Below are 20,543 nucleotides of genomic sequence, written 5' to 3'. Positions count from 1 at the left end.
TTTCTCATATAAATTAAATAAGCAGGATGACAATATACAGCCTTGAGGTATTCCTTTTCCTATTTGGAACCAGTCTGTTGTTCCATGTCCAGTTCTAACTGTTGCTTCCTGACCTGCAGACAGGTTTCTCCAGAGGCAGGTCAGGTGGTCTGGTATTCCCATCTCTTTCAGAATTTTCCAGTTTATTGTGATCCACACAGTCAAAGGCTTTGGCATAGTCAGTAAAGCAGAAGTAGATGTTTTTCTGGAACTCTCTTGCTTTTTCGATGATCCAGTGGATGTTGGCAATTTGATCTCTGGTTCCTCTGCCTTTTCTAAAACCAGCTTGAACATCTGGAAGTTTACAGTTCATGTATTGCTGAAGCCTGGCTTGGAGAATTTTGAGCATTACTTTACTAGCATGTGAGATGAGTGCAATTGTGCGGTAGTTTGAGCATTTTTTGGCATTGCCTTTCTTTGGGATTGGAACGAAAACTGACCTTTTCCAGTCCTGTGGCCACTGCTGAGATTTCCAAATTTTCTGACATATAGGCTGCACTTAATAGTCTCATAAGCCAAGTAAGACCTCAAATAAGAATATTGAGAACACAATTGAAACAAACAAACAGGTAGAAACTAAAGACAGTAAATTTTTTGAAAATTGATTCTTTATTTGTATCTTCTGAGATGCAAGATAAACTTCTTTGCGGGCAAATACATAGTTAAGAAAATCCCGGGCAGTTTCTAGCCCAAGATGGAGTCTGCCAGTGGATGTGCTCAAGGAATTATCTGCCGAAAATACCGTAAGACCAAGCGATTCCCAAATGTAACAGATGGTTTAGTTTTCTGGTTAAGCTAATTTTTTTTTTTTTTTGGACACCAAGCCCCTTTGTCGGGACTCACTAACGTGGGTCACTGTGTGCGAAAATAAGCAGGAGGGTGGCGGTGTGTTTTTACCCTGATCTAATCATCACAATTACCCAGCTTCGGTTTTAAGATTCCGGGTCAAGATTAACTAAATTCGCAAACTGTGCGCCTCGACAGGCTAGAAACCTGTTACAGACGTGGGTGGCCACGCCCCCGCAGGAACCTCCCAGCTCCCGCCCCTGCGCGTGTCCGCAGAGTCGGGAACAATAAAGTTGAGCGTGTTCAAATGGGTCCTTGTATTCCAGGGCCTCTTGGACAAGCCTGTAAAATAAGACTCTGAAAAACTCCCTTCTTCTCTCAAATCTTCATCTTGTTCTTGGTGATTTTTTCCCAGTTTACTCGCGGTACAAAAGTCTTGAAGGGAACGGCGTGGGCTAGGGCGGGTGGGGCGCATTTTCTTGGGCAGCTGGCTCGGCAATCGCCGTGGACAGCCTCGGGGAGGCCCCCGGTTCACGTGAAGTCCCTGCAGCAACAGTAGAGGCAGCTGCGATGAAGCCCAGGCCCGCGAGGTTCGTGGATAATAAACTGAAGCAGCGCGTTATCCAGGTGTGTATCCTGCACGGCCAGCTCTCAGAGTGGTCCGCGTTCGCTGCTCAGGAGCCCCAGAGGCCCTTTCTCGCCGCAGCTGGGAGAAGGGGGGAGGTTTCTAGATCGGACTGACTTGCCGCCAGCGTCAGTCTGGATTCCAGCGTGGGGCTGTTGACGACTCCACTTCTTCGCGGGTGGTTCAAGCCCCTTCCTCCTCATTTTGCGGCCGAGTTTCAAGGCGCAGCCCGAGACTCTGAGAGGCAGCAGCTTGATGAGGGCCTGCCCGGATCTGCCTGACCTCTGTGCAGATCCGTAAAGAGAGTGGAGATGGCGTTTGAGTTTAAAATTCCTGTCTTGTGTAGTTGGGAAGGAAATGTTCCTCGAAACCTTGTAGGGAAGAATTGCTTTCGGGGTCATAAAGAATACGTTAACTTCCTTTCTTAGGAAACTTGGAGTCAGGTTCGGACACCAGTAAAGACAAGTACTCTGAATCTTACTTCATAACGGGCACTTTACCTGCCTTTTTTTTTTTTTGTATTCATAATCGTCAGTGGAATGCATTGTGTGGTAAATGCCTTGGACATTTAGATTACTAAGCACTCAGTTAGAAGGAGGGAGGGACACTTTAAGAGCTATATTCTCACCTTGTTTTTCTTTTACCCTTCCAGCTCCTATATCGTCAGTTTTTTGAATCTGTTTCTTCCTTTCACCTTTAAATGTTGGAAGTGCCTTGAGCACCTGTGCTCTTACCTTCTCTTTATATTCTATCTATCTGTGCATACTTCTAGGTGATCTCATCCAGTCTAGTACCTTTAAATATTATACATCCATTCATGACTTCAAAATTTATATTATAATCCAGTGTTGATTTTATCTTGAGTTCCAGATTGATATATCCAGCTGCATACTCAACATCTTCTCATGAGTATCTTGTAGGATTTCAGCTTAGAGTATTGATCTCCAAACTGTTCTTTTCTTTGTGTTGTTTTATTTCAGTAAATGACATCGCACCATCTATCCATTTGTTAAGGCCCAGAACCTTAAGAATCATTCTGACTCTTGACTTGCTGTAACCAATTAATCAGTGACCTATTTGGCTTTACCTTCGAAATATACTTCAAACCTAATCACTTGGGCTTCCCTGATAACTCAGTTGGTAAAGAATCCAACTGCAATGCAGGAGACCCCGGTTCAATTCCTGGGTCGGGGAGATCCCCTGGAGAAGGGAGAGGCTACCCACTTCAGTATTCTGGCCTGGAGAATTCCGTGGACTACAGTCCATGGGATCTCAAAGAGTTGGACAGGACTTAGAGACTGTCACTTTCTTTCTAACATCCTAGTTCAAACCACACTCCCTTTAGACTGTTGAAATACCTCCTAACTGATCTCACTGTTACTGGTTTTACTTAGTCTGTTCTACACTAAGAGCACCCAGGGAGATCATTTTAAAGGGAAGATTGGAGTGTGCCAGGGTCCTACTCAAAACCCTTCTGTGGACTTTCAGACATCTAGAGTAAAATCCATCCTAAATAGCCCTTTGTATTTTGGCCCCATCTACCTTTTTGTCCATTGCTTTTTTCCCCTTTTGTAATCTCCCTTGATTGCACGGTCCTATCCACATGGACCTTCTTAAACTTCCTGGGCACAGGACTTCTGTTTTTGCAGTTTACTCACTTTATTGCTCTTTCTCTGAATGTTCGCACAATTTGCTGCTTCAGTTTATTCAGATCTCCGAGCAGTAACTCCTAATGGCTAAATCCAGTGGCCTCTTCTCAGTTTTTGCCACACTTGACTGCTCTGCAGCGTTTGACATTAGCAGTTTTCCTCTCTTTTTACTTTGGTTCATTATAAAAGTAATAGGGGGACTTCCCTGGTGGTCTGGTGGTTGAGACTCCATGCTCCCAATGCAGGAAACCTGGGTTTGAACACTGGTCAGGGAACTGGAACCCACATGCCGCATCGAAAACCAGGAATACTGTATGTCACAACTAAGACCTGGCACAGTCAAATAAATAGTAATTTAAAAAATAAGAGTAATAGGTTCTTATGGTTTAAAATAAAGGGAAAGAAAGTGAAGTTGCTCAGTCATGTCCGACTCTTTGCGACCCCGTGGACTGTAGCCCTCCAGGCTCCTCTGTCCATGGGATTCTCCAGGCAAGAATACTGGTGTGGGTTGCCATTTCCTTCTCCAAAAAAAGGGAACTGGAGGGTATAAAATGAGAAGAAAGAATTCTTTTCATCTCCACTCCACTTCTGCATGAGTAATCATGGAGAGTTTCTGTTGTACTTGTCTTAAAATTTTGTATGCATATATGCACTTATAGATTTTTTCTTTAAATCACACAGGCTCATTTGCATTTCTTCTGCTGCTTGTTTGTTTCATGTAGCAATACATTTTAGACATCTTTCAAGCAGTACACTTGCCTCCTTTTAACTAGCACATTAATCTATTGCTATATAACAGATTACTCTAAAACTTAGCAGGTTAAAGTGGTTTTAGTCCTGTTGTTTTTTGATTTGAAGTGGGTTTGAGATATATATGTGCAATTCAAGATTGACTGTGGTAAATGACAGCAATCTATAGGAGTCCAGAAAAGGGGACAATTAACTGAAACTGCAGCTTTGGACACCTAGTCTCTTGCCATTGGGGGCATTTATGCAGAGGCAGTTCTCATGCATTAGGGATCCTTGAGAAGAAATTGCTGTATAAAGTGGGGAACCTAAACTAGATAATTAGCAAATATTGAAACTTGTGAGTTGATCACTAAACATTCTAGGTTTGAAATCTGGCCCTGTAACCTACGGGCTGGTAAGCAAGTAAGTGATGCTTTCTAAGGCCCACTTGACTTCACATTCCAGAACGTCTGGCTCTAGGTCAGTGATCACACCATCGTGATTATCTGGGTCGTGAAGATCTTTTTTGTACAGTTCTTCTGTGTATTCTTGCCATCTCTTCTTAATATCTTCTGCTTCTGTTAAGTCCATACCATTTCTGTCCTTTATCGAGCCCATCTTTGCATGAAATGTTCCTTTGGTATCTCTGATTTTTTTGAAGAGATCTCTAGTCTTTCCCATTCTGTTGTTTTCCTCTATCTCTTTGCATTGATGGCTAAAGAAGGCTTTCTTATCTCTTCTTGCTATTCTTTGGAACTCTGCATTCAGATGTTTATATCTTTCCTTTTCTCCTTTGCTTTTCGCTTCTCTTCTTTTCACAGCTATTTGTAAGGCCTCCCCAGACAGCCATTTTGCTTTTTTGCATTTCTTTTCCATGGGGATGGTCTTGATCCCTGTCTCCTGTACAATGTCACGAACCTCATTCCATAGTTCATCAGGCACTCTATCTATCAGATCTAGGCCCTTAAATCTATTTCTCACTTCCACTGTATAATCGTAAAGCATCACTGTGAACAAAGCTAGTGGAGGTGATAGAATTCCAGTTGAGCTATTCCAAATCCTGAAAGATAATGCTGTGAAAGTGCTGCACTCAATATGCCAGAAAATTTGGAAAACTCAGCAGTGGCCACAGGACTGGAAAAGGTCAGTTTTCATTCCAATCCCAAAGAAAGGCAATGCCAAAGAATGTTCAAACTACCGCACAATTGCACTCATCTCACACGCTAGTAAAGTAATGCTCAAAATTCTCCAAGCCAGGCTTCAGCAATATGTGAACCGTGAACTGCCTGATGTTCAAGCTGGTTTTAGAAAAGGCAGAGGAACCAGAGATCAAATTGCCGACATCCGCTGGATCATGGAAAAAGCAAGAGAGTTCCAGAAAAACATCTATTTCTGCTTTATTGACTATAAAAAAATATTTGCTCTATTGACCAAAGCCTTGGACTTTGGTCAGTGTCACAATCACAATCACAATCACAATCAACTGTGGAAAATTCTGAAAGAGATGGGAATACCAGACCACCTGACCTGCCTCTGGAGAAACCTGTCTGCAGGTCAGGAAGCAACGGTTAGAACTGGACATGGAACAACAGACTGGTTCCAAATAGGAAAAGGAGTATGTCAAGGCTGTATATTGTCACCCTGTTTATTTAACTTATATGCAGAGTACATCATGAGAAACGCTGGACTGGAAGAAGCACAAGCTGGAATCAAGATTGCCAGGAGAAATATCAATAACCTCAGATATGCAGATGACACCACCCTTATGGCAGAAAGTGAAGAGGAACTAAAAAGCCTCTTGATGAAAGTGAAAGTGGAGAGTGAAAAAGTTGGCTTAAAGCTCAGCATTCAGAAAACGAAGATCATGGCATCCAGTCCCATCACTTCATGGGAAATAGATGGGGAAACAGTGTCAGACTTTATTTTTTGGGGCTCCAAAATCACTGCAGATGGTGACTGCAGCCATGAAATTAAAAGACGCTTACTCCTTGGAAGGAAGGTTATGACCAACCTAGAAAAGGTTGAAAAATTGAAATATTGAAATATCAATATTGAAAAGCAGAGACATTACTTTGCCAACAAAGGTTTGTCTAGTCAAGGCTATGGTTTTTCCTGTGGTCATGTATGGATATGACAGTTGGACTGTGGAGAAGGCTGAGCACCGAAGAATTGATGCTTTTGAACTGTGGTGTTGGAGAAGACTCTTGAGAGTCCCTTGGACTGCAAGGGGATCTAACCAGTCCATTCTAAAGGAGATCAGCCCTGGGATTTCTTTGGAAGGATGATGCTAAAGCTGAAACTCCAGTACTTTGGCCACCTCATGCGAAGAGGTGACTCATTGGAAAAGTCTCTGATGCTGGGAGGGATTGGGGACAGGAGGAGAAGGGGACGACAGAGGATGAGATGGCTGGATGGCATCACTGACTCAATGGACGTGAGTCTGGGTGAACTCCGGGAGTTGGTGATGGACAGGGAGGCCTGGCATGCTGTGATTCATGGGGTTGCAAAGAGTCGGACACGACTGAGCGAATGATCTGATCTGATCTGTTCTGAAGCAAGTAAGTAAGCTTTTAAAGCTTCAAATCAGAGCAGAGTGCTTCCCTTGTTACTCACTGGTAAAGAATCTGCCTGCCAATACAGGAGACATGGTTCCATCCCTGATCCTGGAAGAGCCTACATGCCCCAGAATAACTAAGCCCATGTACCACAACTACTGAGGCTGTGCTCTAGAGCCTGGAGCTGCACATACTGAAGCTTTTGCGTCCTATAGCCCCTGTTCTGCAGCCAGAGAAGCCACTGCAGTGAGAAGCCTGCGCAGCAACGAAGACCTAGCACAGCCAATAAATAAATAATTTTTAAAAAATAAAATAGGGGGAGAGTAACATCTACCTCAAAGCATTGTGAGCACTAAAAGAGAATGTGTAAAAGGCCCCTAGAACAGCTTTACCAGGCAGCTTTACCAGGCTCTTGTTTCTAGGTCCCAAAGTCAGTCAGTGAAAGTCACTCAGTCGTGTCCGACTCTTCATGACCCTGTGGACTATACAGTCCATGAAATTCTCCAGGCCAGAATACTGGAGTGGGTAGCCTTTTCCTTCTCCAGGGGGTCTTCTCAACCCAGGGATCAAACCCAGGTCCCCCACATTGCAGGTGAATTCTTTTACCAGCTGAACCACCGGGGAAGCCCAGGCCCCAGTATGTTTGTATTGGGTTGGCCAAAAAGTCCATTCAGGTTTTTTACTTTGGCTGACCCAATATTTCATTCTTAAATAACCACAGTTATTTACTGGTGAAATTTGTATGCCTTTTGGGCACTGCACAACTTCTCATACTTTGAGATCAGATTGACACTGCTATTCATTTCCTGTTCCACCTTGATTTTTATTACAAGAAACGCTGGAAACCCAGTTTTGCAAAGATGTGACATCGTTAGAAGGTGATTTAATATTGAAACCATGAATTGTCTCAGGCTAGTACAATTGACCCTTGAACAATATGAGGGTTGGGATGCCAACATTCCCTTCTCCCCCCAGCCCCATTCATTTGAAAATCTGTGTATAGCTACAGTTGGCTTTTTATATTTGTGGTTCTATATTGGCATATTCAACCAGCCCTGGATCATGTAGTACTGTAAAATGTATTTATCGAAAAAATCTGCTGTAAGTGGACTAGTGCAGTTCAAACCCATGTTGTTTGAGGGTCATATGTAGTTCCTGCAGATGGACAGATCAAATACTGTGTTCCTTCAAATTTAAAATATCCCTTAGTGCTCTTACGAGTTCAGTGCTTTGTTGTGGTATGTCTGGGAATCTGGGATATAATAAGCTCTCACCTACTGCCTTATAGCCATTCTGGTTATTGTTATTGCATTTCATAGTGATTAATAATGTTAATTAAATTCTTTTATTCTGACTTGGCAATTGTCTGGTGATTTTTGTTTATGTTTCTAGCATGCTTTATTAATGAGTTTGCATTAAAGTATAACATGTTCGAATAGCTCAGTTGCTTAGTCATTGATTACAGTCACTGAGTGTGAACTACTGTGCTGTATTTGTCATGTTTTCTGTTTCAGTACCTCACCAGTAACAGATGCGGCAAATATGTGGACACTGGAATCTTAGCATGTGATTTACAAAGAATGTACAGGTAAAGAAATGTAGTCTCCAAATTTTTGCTTTTCTTTCCTACCTTTCTTTAAAAACAGATTTATTTATTTATTTGTGTGGCTGTGCTGGGTCTTCGTGCTGCGAGGGCTTTCCTCTAGTGGCCATCAAGAACTACTCTCCAGTTATGGTACTTGGGCTTCTCGTTGTGGAGGCTCCTCTTGTTGCAGAGCATATGCTCTAGAGCATTTGGGCTCAGTATTTGTGGCTCCTGGGCTCTAGAGCACAGGCTCAGCAGTTGAGGCGCATGGGCTTAGTTGTCCTGCAGCGTGTGGGATCTTCCTGGGCCAGGGTTCAAACCCATGTCACCTGCATTGGCAGGGGATTCTTTATCACTGCGCCACCATGGAAGTCCCTTTCCAACCATTTTTTAAATTTCCATCCTACCTAAATTTCCAGTTGGTATTTATAGCTGCATTTCCAGTTGATATTTATAGCTGCTAGCTTTAGTTCACCAATCCACAGGTTTAGAACTCAGTTCATTTATATAAGCATTTATCAAGCACCAGTTATATGGAAGGAGCTGCCCTTGTTATTAATGAAAATGGCTACTTCTTAGATTTCAGCATCTTACTCACTCGTCAGTAGTAGTATTCTCTTCACTAAAAAATGAAAACCATCAGGCATGATCTCCTTCAGCTTCCTGACTATCTAAAAATGTGTCATTCCTGCAGTCTTTGCACTACAAATTAAATCCTTCTTTTGTGCCTCGGTTCCAGGTCTTCTGATATCTTTCCTCATTAATTATCCCTGCTTTGTGTATTGGTGTCTCTGTTTTTTTCTCTCCCTTTGTCTGTATATTAATTTGCTAAGGCTGCCATCAAAAAGCATCATAGACTAGGTGGCTTAAACAACAGAAATTGTATTCCTTAATGTTGTGGAGGCTACAGCTTCACGATCTAGGAGTTGTCAGGATTGCTTTCTTTTTGAGGTTTCTTCCTGACTTGCAGATGGCTATCTTCTCCCTGTGTCTCTACTTGCTCTTCCTTCTGTGTGCATCTGTATCCTGATCTCTTATTCTTAAGAAGACACTGGTCATATTGGATTAGGGCCCACCCATATGACTTCATTTTACCTTAGTTACCTCTTTTTATCTTTTGGCCAATACTGTGTGCCATGTGGCATCTTATTCCCTGACCAGGGATCGAACCTATGCCCCCGGCATTGGCAGTGCAGGGTCTTAACCACTGGACCTCCAGGGAAGTCCCTTTAGTTACATCTTTTTTTTTTTAATGTGTCTATTTATTTAAATTAATTTTAATTGGAGGATAATTTGTTTACAATATTGTGATGGTTTTTTGCCATACATCAGCATGAATCCACCACAGGTATGCATGTATCCCTCCCATCCTGAACGCCTCTCCTCCCTCCCTCCCTTTAGTTGCCTCTTTAAAGCCATATCTCCAAAAACAGGTATATCCTGAGATACTGAGGATTAGGACTTAAACATTATGAATTTTAGAGGGACACAGTTAAGCTCCTAACACTGCCCTTTTGCCCCCCAAATTCATGCCTTCATTGTTTGCAAATATACTCTGTCCATCCCAGCCACCCCAGAAGTTCTTAACCAATTTCAGCATCAACTCTGAATCCAAAATCTCATCTGAATATCATTTAACTCAAGTACAAGTGTGACTTGGAGAAGGAGATGGCAACTCACTCCAGTATTCTTGCCTGGAGAATTCCATGGACAGAGGAACCTGGTGGGTTACAGTCCATGGGGTCACAAAGAGTTGGACACGACTGAGTGACTAACATGCATGCATGAGTGTGACCCGAGGTATAGTTCCTCCTGAGGTAGAATTCCTGTCCGGCTGTGAACTTGTGAAGTCAGACAACAACTTAACCTGTTTCCTAAATATGATGGGATAGGCATAGGATAAACATTCTCATTCCAAAAGGAGAAATTGGGAAGAGGAAAGGTGTCCTGGTCTTAAGCAAGTCCAAAACCTGGCAAGGCAGATTCACTAGACTTTAAGAGTAATTGTTTTTGGCTCAGTGCTCTGTCCTCTGGACTCAATAGAATGACTGCCCTGCTCTTTGGGACCAAGCGAGAGACAGTGCCTCTGTCTGGGCCTGTGCGCCCTGGGTGCATGGTGTGAGTGGCAGCCCTGCCAACTTGGAGCTTCCCTTGGAGCCGCCTTTCCGTTTTTTTGAAAGGTAACACATGTTCACAGCTGCATTGTTCTTTTGGCTTGTCTTGTGGGATCCAAGAAATCCAGTAGCCTGCCTTCATTTCATCCCTCCTCTGTCTTCTTCAGTACAAGGTGGCAACTTTGCTGCGGCTATAACCCTATTTCTAGTCAAGGAAAATTAGAGTAGTAAAAATGTAAACATAGAATTTGTTTGAAAATAGGCTTATGGTTAATGTAAGTATAGTGACATAATTATATATACATGTAAGGTTAAGTTCTCAATTTAGATTGAGCTTAATGGGAAAATATTGGTGGAGACCCTGGTACTAAACTTCTTGTTATGTTTTTCAGTATAGACTATGGTCGAAGGAAAAGAAATGCCTTTAGGATTCAGGTGGAAAAAGGTAAGTCTTTTAGTGTTAGAGCCGAATTATTAATGAAGTCATAGAATTGTTTCAGCTCATGGCATTTTTCTTTTTGTTTCAGTTTTTAGCATAATTAGTAGTGAGAAAGAACATAAGGATCTAGCAGAATTAGAAGATGAACATCTGGCCAAAAGAGCAAGACACGGTGAAGAGGATAATGAGTAAGGATTATGGAGTGGAGGGTTTTTCTAAAACTTGAACCTGATCATGTTACATTCCTACTTGTAAAACTTCCAAACAGGATAACTTGGCTCTTCATTGCTGATAAGTTCCTGCAGAATACTTACCTAACCTCTCCAGACTTATTTCAGACATGCGGAATACTCGCTGTTTCTCAGAGAGGTTAGATTCTTTCTTTGTGCCTTTGTGTGGGTGGTTTTCTGTAGCTGGAGTGTTCATTTCCCCTTCATGAACTTTCACTCAGCCTTCAAGAGTCAGCCTTCAAAAGGTTATTTTCTTGCCTTTCAAGCCTTTTTGGACTCCTTTCTCAGCTTTTCCTTAACTCAAAGGTAATTTAGTATAGTGTTTCTGTCATCTGGTATATGAGATTATTTGTGTTACTTACAGAACTTTCTCGTTAGCTTTGTTTTTCTCTGTCCTAATACAATGCCAGGTATGTAAAAAGGTGTCAATTAATTTTTTGTTTAAGAAGTAATATTGTTGACACTTTTATGACTGTATTGCAGTATAATTGACGTACAATTAGTGGTACATTTTTAAAAATGTACAGTGTATTGATTTTTGACATATCTATATACTCATTAAACCATTACCCTAAGCAAGATACTAAGCATATCCATCAACTTCACAAATTTTCCTGCACCCATTTGCAGTTTATTTTTCCTTCCATTCCTATTCTGAGGTAGCCTTTGATTTACTTTCTGTCACTATATATTTATATTTTCTAGAATTTTGTATATATGGAATTGCAGAGTATGCATTAATACTTTAAAAATTTAGATTCTTTCATTCAGGATAATAAGTTTGAGATTTATCAGTGTTGTGTGTATCAAAATTCCATTGCTTTTTATTGCCCTGTATGTATGTATGTATGTATGTATATACCACTATTTTTTTTAATCTGCTTACATATTAGTTTTGGATTGTTTTCGTTTTTTGGTTTTTACAAATAAAGCTACTATGATCACTTATGTACTGGCATTTTTGTGGAGAGTGTTTTCATTTCTTAATACTGGAACCGGAATAGCTGAGTCATATGGTAACTGAGACTGCCAGACTCTTTTTCAGAATGTTTGTATCATTTTACCTTTGCATCAGCAGTATGTGAGAGTTCCTCTGTTACCATGTGAGAGTTCTACATATTACCAACATTTGGTATGATCAGGCTTTAACTTTAGATAGCCTGTAAAGGAAATGGCAACCCACTCCAGTATTGTTGCCTGGGGAATCCCAAGGACAGAGGAGCCTGGTGGGCTACTGTCCACCGAGTTGCAAAGAGTTGAACACGACTTTGTGACTAAGTAACAAAATGTATGTTAGCTGTAGGTTTTTTTAAAAGGTGTTCTTTATCAGATTGAGAAAGCTTCCTAATATTCCTAGTTTGCTGAAAGTTTTCATCGTGAATAGGTATAACATTCGTCAAATGCTTTTTATGTGGATATTTAAGGGTTTTATTATTGGCTTTTTCCCTTTATTCTATGAATCTGGTGAATTTTATTGATTTTTGAGTGGTAAACCAATCTTGCATTCCTGCCACAAACCCTACTTGGTCCTAAAACATTATCTTTGTAATATATTTTAAAACTCTATTTGCTAATCTTTTTCTGTAGATGTTTACATCTGTTTTCACATTGATCTGAATTTTTTCTTTCTTTTTTTTCCTCTTTGTTAGGTTTTGGTATGAGTTCTAGCAGAATACTTATCTAACCTCTTCAGACTTTTGTTATAGTGGTCTTATAATATTAGTTGGAAAGCGTGTGGGTTTTTTGGTCTCTAGTTTATGTTTGTATAATGTTACTGTTATTTTGTTCTGGAAAATTTCGTAGAATTCATCCAGGATTCATCTGGGCCTGGAGTCTTTTTTGTGGATAGGAGTTTGATAACATTTAATTTTGGTAGACATAGGTCTCGTCCCCCTTTTTTTCCCTTACATCAGCATTGGTAAATTGTACTTTTAAAAAAATTTGTTCATTTCACCTATTTTGGCATTTTGGCATTGAAAATTTGTGGCATTTATTGACATAAAACTTTTCCAGATACTCTTTTGTTTTCCTTTTAATAACTGTAGGATCTATGGATGATAACTCCTTTTTGTTCTTTATAGCTGCTCTTTTTTTATTTGGCTTTACCATAGTTCTTATAATTAGTTTCACATTTGTGGGCTTATAATTGTTACCATTTTTGCACTATTGTATATGTAATAAATAATCCTTTAATATATATATCTTTGTACAGATTTCTTTTTTATGTTGAAGTCCTGAAGCGGTATTTCTAGGATCAAAAAGATTTATATTTTTGAAATTTCTGGTACATATGCAGTTGCCATCCAAAAAAGTTGCCTTTGGTTTATATTCCCAACAGTTTTGTATAAAGAGTGCATTTCTCAACATGCTTGCAGTTCTAGTTATATTTGTTATTTAATCTTTGCCAGTTTTATAGGCAAAAAGTTGATTGTGTTATTTTCACTCGTAATATTTTGATAACTAATTTTGTGTTTCCTTTGTGAATTGCTTATTTATGGATTTTGTTTTTCATTTGAGATCTATTTGGACTTTCCTTATTGTCAGAGCTCTTTGTGTAAAATAATATCTCTTTTTATATGTGTTACAAATGCTTGTCACAGTTTGCCATTTGCATTTTATTTTTGTTTATAGTGACTTTTAATTGAAAAATTATACATCTTTACCTAGTCATATCTTTCAATCTGTTCTTTTATGATTTATGCTAATACACTTAGACCTCTGTCACAAGAGTATGTAGAATAATTACTTATACTTTTTTCTTGTATCTGTGGTATTTCATTTAACTCTTGATAATTTTGTAGAGCATGAATTGTAGGGCAAAACAATTTTTTTAAAGCTTTTATTTAATCCTCTGATAAGCCAGTGTGTGCGTGCTCAGTCATGTCTGACTCTTTGCAACCCCATGGACTGTAGCCCGCCAGGCTCCTCTGTCCATGGGATTTCCCAGGCAAGAATACTGGAATGGGTTGCCATGCCCTCCTCCAGGGGATCTTCCCAAGCCAGGAGTCAAACCTGTGTCTCTTGTACGTCCTGCATTGGCAGGCAGATTCTTTACCACTGTGCCATCTGGAAATCCGATAAGCCAGTGAGATAGACATCATTTATAATCTCCATTTTATAGATAAGGAAGCTGAGGCTCAGATTACAAAGCTAGTATCTGGTGAAGATGAATTTTTTTTTTAAGCTGTATTTTGAATCCACACTTCTCTGATTCCAAAGCCTGGATTCTTTACCACCATAGTATTTTGCCTCAGTTTATTTTCTTGTTTTGAGTAGTATTTTTTTTTAGGATGTGGGAGAAAATCATTTACATTTCTTTTCTTCTTTTTACTGAGGTATACTGAAAGCTATTCTGATGATTCAAGTATGGAAGATTACCCAGACCCACAGGTAAGCCAGATATTTAATGAACCAACTTTGATTTTTAGAAAATCATTTTGAATCCTCCTCAGAAAAGACCAGTAAGGAATAGAGTTAGAGACTTTGAACATCTTCATTAGTAAATAATTGAATATTTCTGTGTGGAGCATTGAACTCATGGATTGGCCATCCTTCCAGTATTTGTGTGTATAGCCTGTTACACAGGGAAAAAGAAGGGAAGAGAATGGCCAGAAAAGTCATGATGATATCGTTATATTTGATCTAGTTGAATTGATAGGATAATAATTGCCTACCAGCTCATTTTCATACTTCGATGTTTTAGAAACAACCTTTCTTATTTGGTTTTATTTGCCAAGTATAAATTTGTACATTAACCTGGAATGGAGGGGGTTCATCTTTTTGAATAGTAAATGTTTGTGAAGTATTGTATTGTGAGCACATGTATTTTCTGACTGTAATTGTTTTGGGAAAAGGTATTGAGAAGAAAATATAGAAAACTTAATACATGTAATCAAATTTTCATGAGTGCCTATTGAGTAATTTATGCTAAAATCATGTTTCCACCAGTCAGCAAATCATATGAACAGTTCACTGCTCTCCTTGTATCGGAAAGGAAATCTGGATTCTGTTTCAAGTACTCCTGAGATGGAACAAAAAGAATCCATTACTTCACCACCACGGATAACTTCCAGAACAGGCTCCATTCCTTCAAAGGCCCCTGCTGAAGGTTCTGAAGGAGGATGGTTTATTGACAAAACCCCGGGTAGAAAGAAGGACAGTTTTTTCTCGGATCTATCAGATGAGAAGTGTAATGATAAGAAGCCGATCTCTGAGACAGAGGTATTTTTTATGCTGGCATTTTAGCCTCTTGTAGTTGGAATACATTACACCCTTTTCATTGAATGTAACACCATGTAGATTCTTGTGTTTTATAAAAGGCTTACAAACTTGAGATAGAATTTGCTCACTTCCCACTATGGTCATCATTTTCATGTTGGTCCAAGCTTCTACTCTTTCTTCCCTTAACTTTTGAAATAACCTTCAATTGCTTCTGTGTTTGATCCCCTAGTTTATTCTACACACAGAGATCATTTTTTTACGAGTTAAGTCTGATGATTGTCCTTTTATTAAAAATCCTCCAGTGGCTTCATTCAGTCTTCAGTCAGAGATCTTGCAGTTGGCAGCCCTGCCTGACTTGGCTCTGTGCTGTCTGTTTAATCTTATCTCCTGCTCCCCTCCTCTCCCACCTCCTAAGTTTGGCCTCAGCCACAACTGGGCTTCTTGCTGTTTCTGAATATGCTGACCCTTCTCTCATTTGGGACAGTCACACTTGTACTTTCTGTTTGGAACATCTTTCCCGAGATTCCTGTGGCTTACTCTCTCATTTCTTCTTTTAATTTTTATATTGATTCTTATTCTTGGCTGCACCGTGCAGCATGTGGGATCTTAGTTCCCCCACCAGGGATCAATCAAACTGTGCCCCTTTGTTGGGAGTTCGGAGTCTTCACTACTGGACCACCAGGGAAGTCCCACCATCATTTCTTCACATCTTGTTTCACTTGCGATCTTCCCGGAGGCCTTCCCAGACATGTAAAATAGCGCATCGTTGGATATTCTGTTTCCTAACCCTACTTTTTTCAAGTAATTAAAAAAATCACTATATTTTAAGTATTTAAAATGACTGTTTGTATAATTGTTTTTGGGTTGTTGTATAAGAATGGCAACTCCAAGAGAGGAGGGGCTTTGTTTAATAATGTGTCCCTGGCTAAAATATGTCTAGCGTGAAGTTGTTAGTTTGTGAATTAGTGCCTGATAAACTTCCCGAGTTGTTTTTATTAGTGAAAGTTAAGGAGTAACTACCTCTGGTGTGCATCACAGAAAATTGATGATTGTAGACAGAAGGGAGGGTAGCTGCTAAAATATCTGTGTGGTTTATTTTCAGTTTAGGATGATACTTTGAGGGATCCAACATAAATAGATATACTATGAAAATGGATAAAATAAATAGATACTTAAAATAATTTTCTTTTAATTAATTAAAAAAATATTTATTTAGCTGCTCTGGGTCTTAGTTGCAGCATGCAAATTCTTAGCTGTGGCATGTGGGATCTAGTTTTCTGATCAGGGATCAAACCCAAGCCTCCTTTGTTGGGAGCAAGGAGTCTCAGCCACTGAATGACCACGGAAGTCCCTTTTTTTAATCTTTTTAAATTGGAATATACCATATATAAAAAAAGTAAAGCTTGATGGACTGTTACAGAGTGAGCACATCGGACATCATTCTTACTTGATTCTTTTAATGCCTGGCAGAGAGGGGGTTTCAGGTAATCTGTCTCCCAGTAGAGTGGCTGCTTGGGCTCTGGGTCTCGCTGTCTGGTATGGGAAATGTTAGCTGCCTGTGTCTTTTGAGCTGTTGAAATGGAGCTAGTGCTAATGAGGAATTGAATTTTTAATTTAAATGTAAAAACTATCAGTCAGTTTAGTTATTAGGAAACTTCTGCGTATATTTTAAATAACTTGGGTATGTGAATATACTTTTTCAGCTATAGATTTTATAAAATATAAACACATCAAGTATTTCTCCTGAAAATTTTTTGTCTGAATTAAGATGTGCAGTAGATATAAAGTATCCACTGGACTTTGACAGCTTATTGTAAAAACAATGTAAAACATTTTATTAATAATTCTTAAACTGACTATATGTTGATACTGTTTTGAATATATTTGGTTAAATAAAATAGATTATTATTTTCTTAAAAAATACTTCCACTTATTTTTTCCCTTTTTAAATGTGGCTGCTAGAATATTTGGGCTTCCCTGGTGGTGCAGTGGTTAAGAATATGTCTTCCAGTTCAGGGGACATGTGTTCAGTCCCTTGGTCGGAAAGATCCCCTGGAGTAGGAAATGACAACACACTCCAGTATTCTTGCCTAGGAAATCCCATGGACAGAGGAGCCTGGTGGGCTATAGCCCACAGGGTCATAAAAGAGTCAGACATGACTTAGCAACTAAACAATGACAACTAGAATATTTAAAATCTCATGTGTGGGTGGTATTATGTTTCTGTCGGGTGATGCCATTCTAAGTGGTTTTCAAGCACCAAGCTCTTTGATTTGGCGAAGCCTCTCCCCTCTGCTTTTGAATTATTAATAGGCCTTTTCCAAATCTATTTACTTTGTCTTTAAAGAACATTATTATTGTTGGCAAGGTCAAGGACAAAGCTCGACTTTTATGTTAAATTATATGGCTGTCAGAGCAGCTTTCTAGTCATATTTAATTTAGTGATTGATTAGACATCAGGTGAGTACCAACTACGTAAAAGGCTCAGTGAGGAATAAAAGATGAATGCTGTTATCTGAACTCCAGAAGCACACAACTCAGTGAGGAAGAAATAACATAGACAGGTGAGCCACTCATTTACAAGCAGATTGTATAGGCTCTGCCACAGTTGCAAATTCAGTGTTCTGAGAGTGTGAAGAAGAGATTAATTCTATCTAGAAGATTCTGGAAAGGTTTTTCAGGTTTTAGGAAGTAAACTGAGCATTAAGGTTGTGGAAAAGGACATCCCCAGCAGAGGTCACCCTTAAGCTAAAATGCTGGGAATAGCTAATGGGTGAAAGTACCAGGGTTGAAATGTATTTTTATTTATTTATTTTTTAGTAATTGCCCCCCCCCCTTTAAATGGCGTAGTTCCAAGCATGACACGTTTAATTTTTTTTCCGCAGAATTCAAAAGATTCTTCTCTTCTGGAGAGTAACAAAAAAAGAAAAGGCAAGCTAAACAGCAAAGGAGGCAAAAAGAAGAAAGAAGATCTTCAGGAAGTCGATGGGGAAATAGAAGCTGTCCTGCAGAAGAGAGGTGAGATGGAAGTCTTGTGGGTGGCGGCGGCTGTGTTTGCTTTGAGCGAGACATTGTGATTCCAAGCTCTTTGGCCTGGGGAACCTCCTACGTGTGGAGACATTTACTAGAAAATATTTCAGTGTCTAATGGACCTTTGTTTATGTAAAGATTATTCAGTATAGTTCTGAGTCGCTACTGAATCACTAATCTTTTCACCTCCTCCTTTTTTGTTTACCAGCTAAAGCCAAGGGGCTAGAATTACAGATCTCCAGTGTGAAGTTCGAAGACGTCGGTGGCAATGATACAACATTAAAAGTTAGTTCAGATTTAGAATTTCTACCTCAAATGGGTATATTGCCAATCAAATAAGGCCTTCAAATAAGGTATTCAATAAGGTATTCAAATAACGCCTTCCTCTTTGTATCTAATAGGAGCTGAGTCTAGAAAAGGAGGCCAGGAAAGTGAGAAGGGCAAGCCTGACTTGTCCCCTTCAGGGTCATGCGGGATACAAGAAACATATCTTCGGTTTTTTCACCATTTTAGCTACAGTGTGCATAAGATACTTGCTTTATCAGGAGTAGCACTTTAACAGTTGTAATGGTTAGTGTTTTTTTGTGTTTACTCTGTTTCAGTTACTATGCTAGTTACTATTCATTCTTTCTGCAAGGTAGGTATTATTACCCTTTGGAAATGGAAGCTCACAGAGGGGTTATTGCTAATGCCTCATGACAGTTACCAGAACAGGATTCAAACTCAGGTGTAAGTCTAAAACCTGTCTACTGCATGTTGCTGCTCCAAAGAACAGGTCCTTTCATTCCACATTGGTTCATTCCCTTTGGGGCTGTGAAGGACATGGTTCTGTTTATTCCTACAGGAGGTCTGCAAGATGCTCGTACACATGCGTCACCCAGAGGTGTACCACCACCTGGGCGTCATACCCCCACGTGGAGTTCTTCTTCATGGACCACCAGGCTGTGGGAAGACATTACTTGCACACGCGATTGCTGGGGTGAGGTTTACTGACGTTTGTTTGCTTTTGTTCTTTTGTTGTTATTTGTTTTTATTTTTTCTCATTGGTCAACTTGAGCCAGACTTGGCGTATTTTCAGGAGGACTGATCCCTTCATTCTTTTCATGCTGCTCTTTGTGAGATTTTTTTTTTTTTTTTTAATGTATCCAATTATATGGCAAGGGTCGGGTGGGAAGCCAAATAATATACTTATAAACAACCCATTTTTTTAACCCATAGTTCTTGTTTTAGTTTTAGTTCTTACCCATTGTTTTAGTTCTTGTTTTTAGTCACTGTTCTTTCCATTTAAGCTAGTGGTTTTCAAGAGCAATAAAATTAAACTGGAGGATCATATTTTACATAGAACCAAATTTATTCAGAATTTGCATCCAGAGTCATGTTTTTATCCTTTTTAGTGTAAAAATGTCCTTTCTTAAATGGTGATAATAGATACTCAGTTGGCAAAATAAAAAGTTAGCAATTTTCATTTTAGCCCCATCAGGTTTCTTGGAAACTGTAAAATGCAAAATGTCCAAGTAAGTTTAGTTTGAAGAGGAGCACACTGTCAGTCGTTAATAGATAGTGTGCTTTGAAAGAAAATTGTTTTTCTAGAAGAAATTGATAGATTTGCCTCATTTATTCATTTGTTAAATAAATCTTTTGTGTGACTATTGCGTGCCAGACATTGAGATATAGTGATAAGTACAAGAAACTCAGTTTTTATCCAAAAGGGGTTTTTTGATCTAATACACGAGACGCGTTAAACTGTCTTTTACACGAATAAATGTTGCTTCATGGTTACGATTACACTGAGTGGGAGACAGAAGCAGTGCAGAATGCCATGTGGTGTGTTGTTGGTATGCTGCCTTTACCCACGTTAAGAATTAGGGTTAAAGAGAATATCATTGAGGAAGTGAAATTTAAAGATAGTCAGAAGAATAATAGGGTTTAGGATGGGTTGTTGCCAGTTATATTGGTGGGACAGTGGTAGTTTCTCTTCCTTTAAGAATCTGCCTCCTCTGACTTGTTACTGGCTATTTCTCTGGGTTTCTTTGGTGGAGAAATGCCAGTAGGGTGTGTGGGAAATGACTGTGTCACAACTCCCTGCTGTTTCATATCCAGCAGATAAATAACAGATTTGTTTTGGCTCAGCTCTAAGTAAGGCAAATATATTTCTTAAGATTCAAGACCCTTTATTCAGAAGAGATAATAACAGTTTTATGATATCTGTAAAGTAAAAATAAGTCGAAAGTATCCAGTCAATGTGTTTGGATAAAATTTCAGATTTTTAAGTAATGTTTTTCATTGGAACAGTACAAAAAGATACGACGTTCCTCAGAAAATTGGTCATTTAAAAAATGTAATTTTGAGAGAGGGACTGAGTAAAGAAAAAGTAGGTAAGTGAAACTTTGAAAATTTAGTCATTTTTTAATATATTTATGCATAGGAACTTGATCTTCCAATTCTCAAAGTAGCTGCTACAGAGATTGTATCTGGAGTGTCTGGAGAATCCGAACAGAAGCTAAGAGAACTATTTGAACAAGCTGTGGTGAGTCAGCTAAT

General features: G+C 39.4%; 1 protein-coding gene across 9 annotated transcripts in view; it reads left to right on the top strand.

Annotated features, from left to right (window-relative positions):
- The first annotated feature begins 1,360 nt into the window (after positions 1-1,360).
- Positions 1,361-20,543, top strand: part of NVL (nuclear VCP like) — a 180,067-nt gene continuing 160,884 nt past the window's right edge. For 6 of the 9 annotated variants that reach the window (XM_059875668.1, XM_059875667.1, XM_024976689.2 and 3 more), the window contains exons 1-10: positions 1,361-1,452; positions 7,898-7,971; positions 10,475-10,527; positions 10,610-10,709; positions 14,087-14,141; positions 14,700-14,972; positions 17,858-17,990; positions 18,211-18,287; positions 18,847-18,981; positions 20,428-20,529. In XM_059875668.1, the coding sequence (XP_059731651.1) occupies positions 1,396-1,452; positions 7,898-7,971; positions 10,475-10,527; positions 10,610-10,709; positions 14,087-14,141; positions 14,700-14,972; positions 17,858-17,990; positions 18,211-18,287; positions 18,847-18,981; positions 20,428-20,529 (1,059 nt within the window). In that variant the 5' untranslated portion in view covers positions 1,361-1,395. The other 3 variants (XM_059875671.1, XM_059875672.1, XM_059875670.1) reach the window with 3 other exon arrangements.

Source organism: Bos taurus, chromosome 16 (genome assembly GCF_002263795.3).
Source record: "Bos taurus isolate L1 Dominette 01449 registration number 42190680 breed Hereford chromosome 16, ARS-UCD2.0, whole genome shotgun sequence".
In the NCBI taxonomy this organism is placed as follows: Eukaryota; Metazoa; Chordata; class Mammalia; order Artiodactyla; family Bovidae; genus Bos; species Bos taurus.
This window is presented reverse-complemented; position numbering and strand designations above follow the sequence as displayed.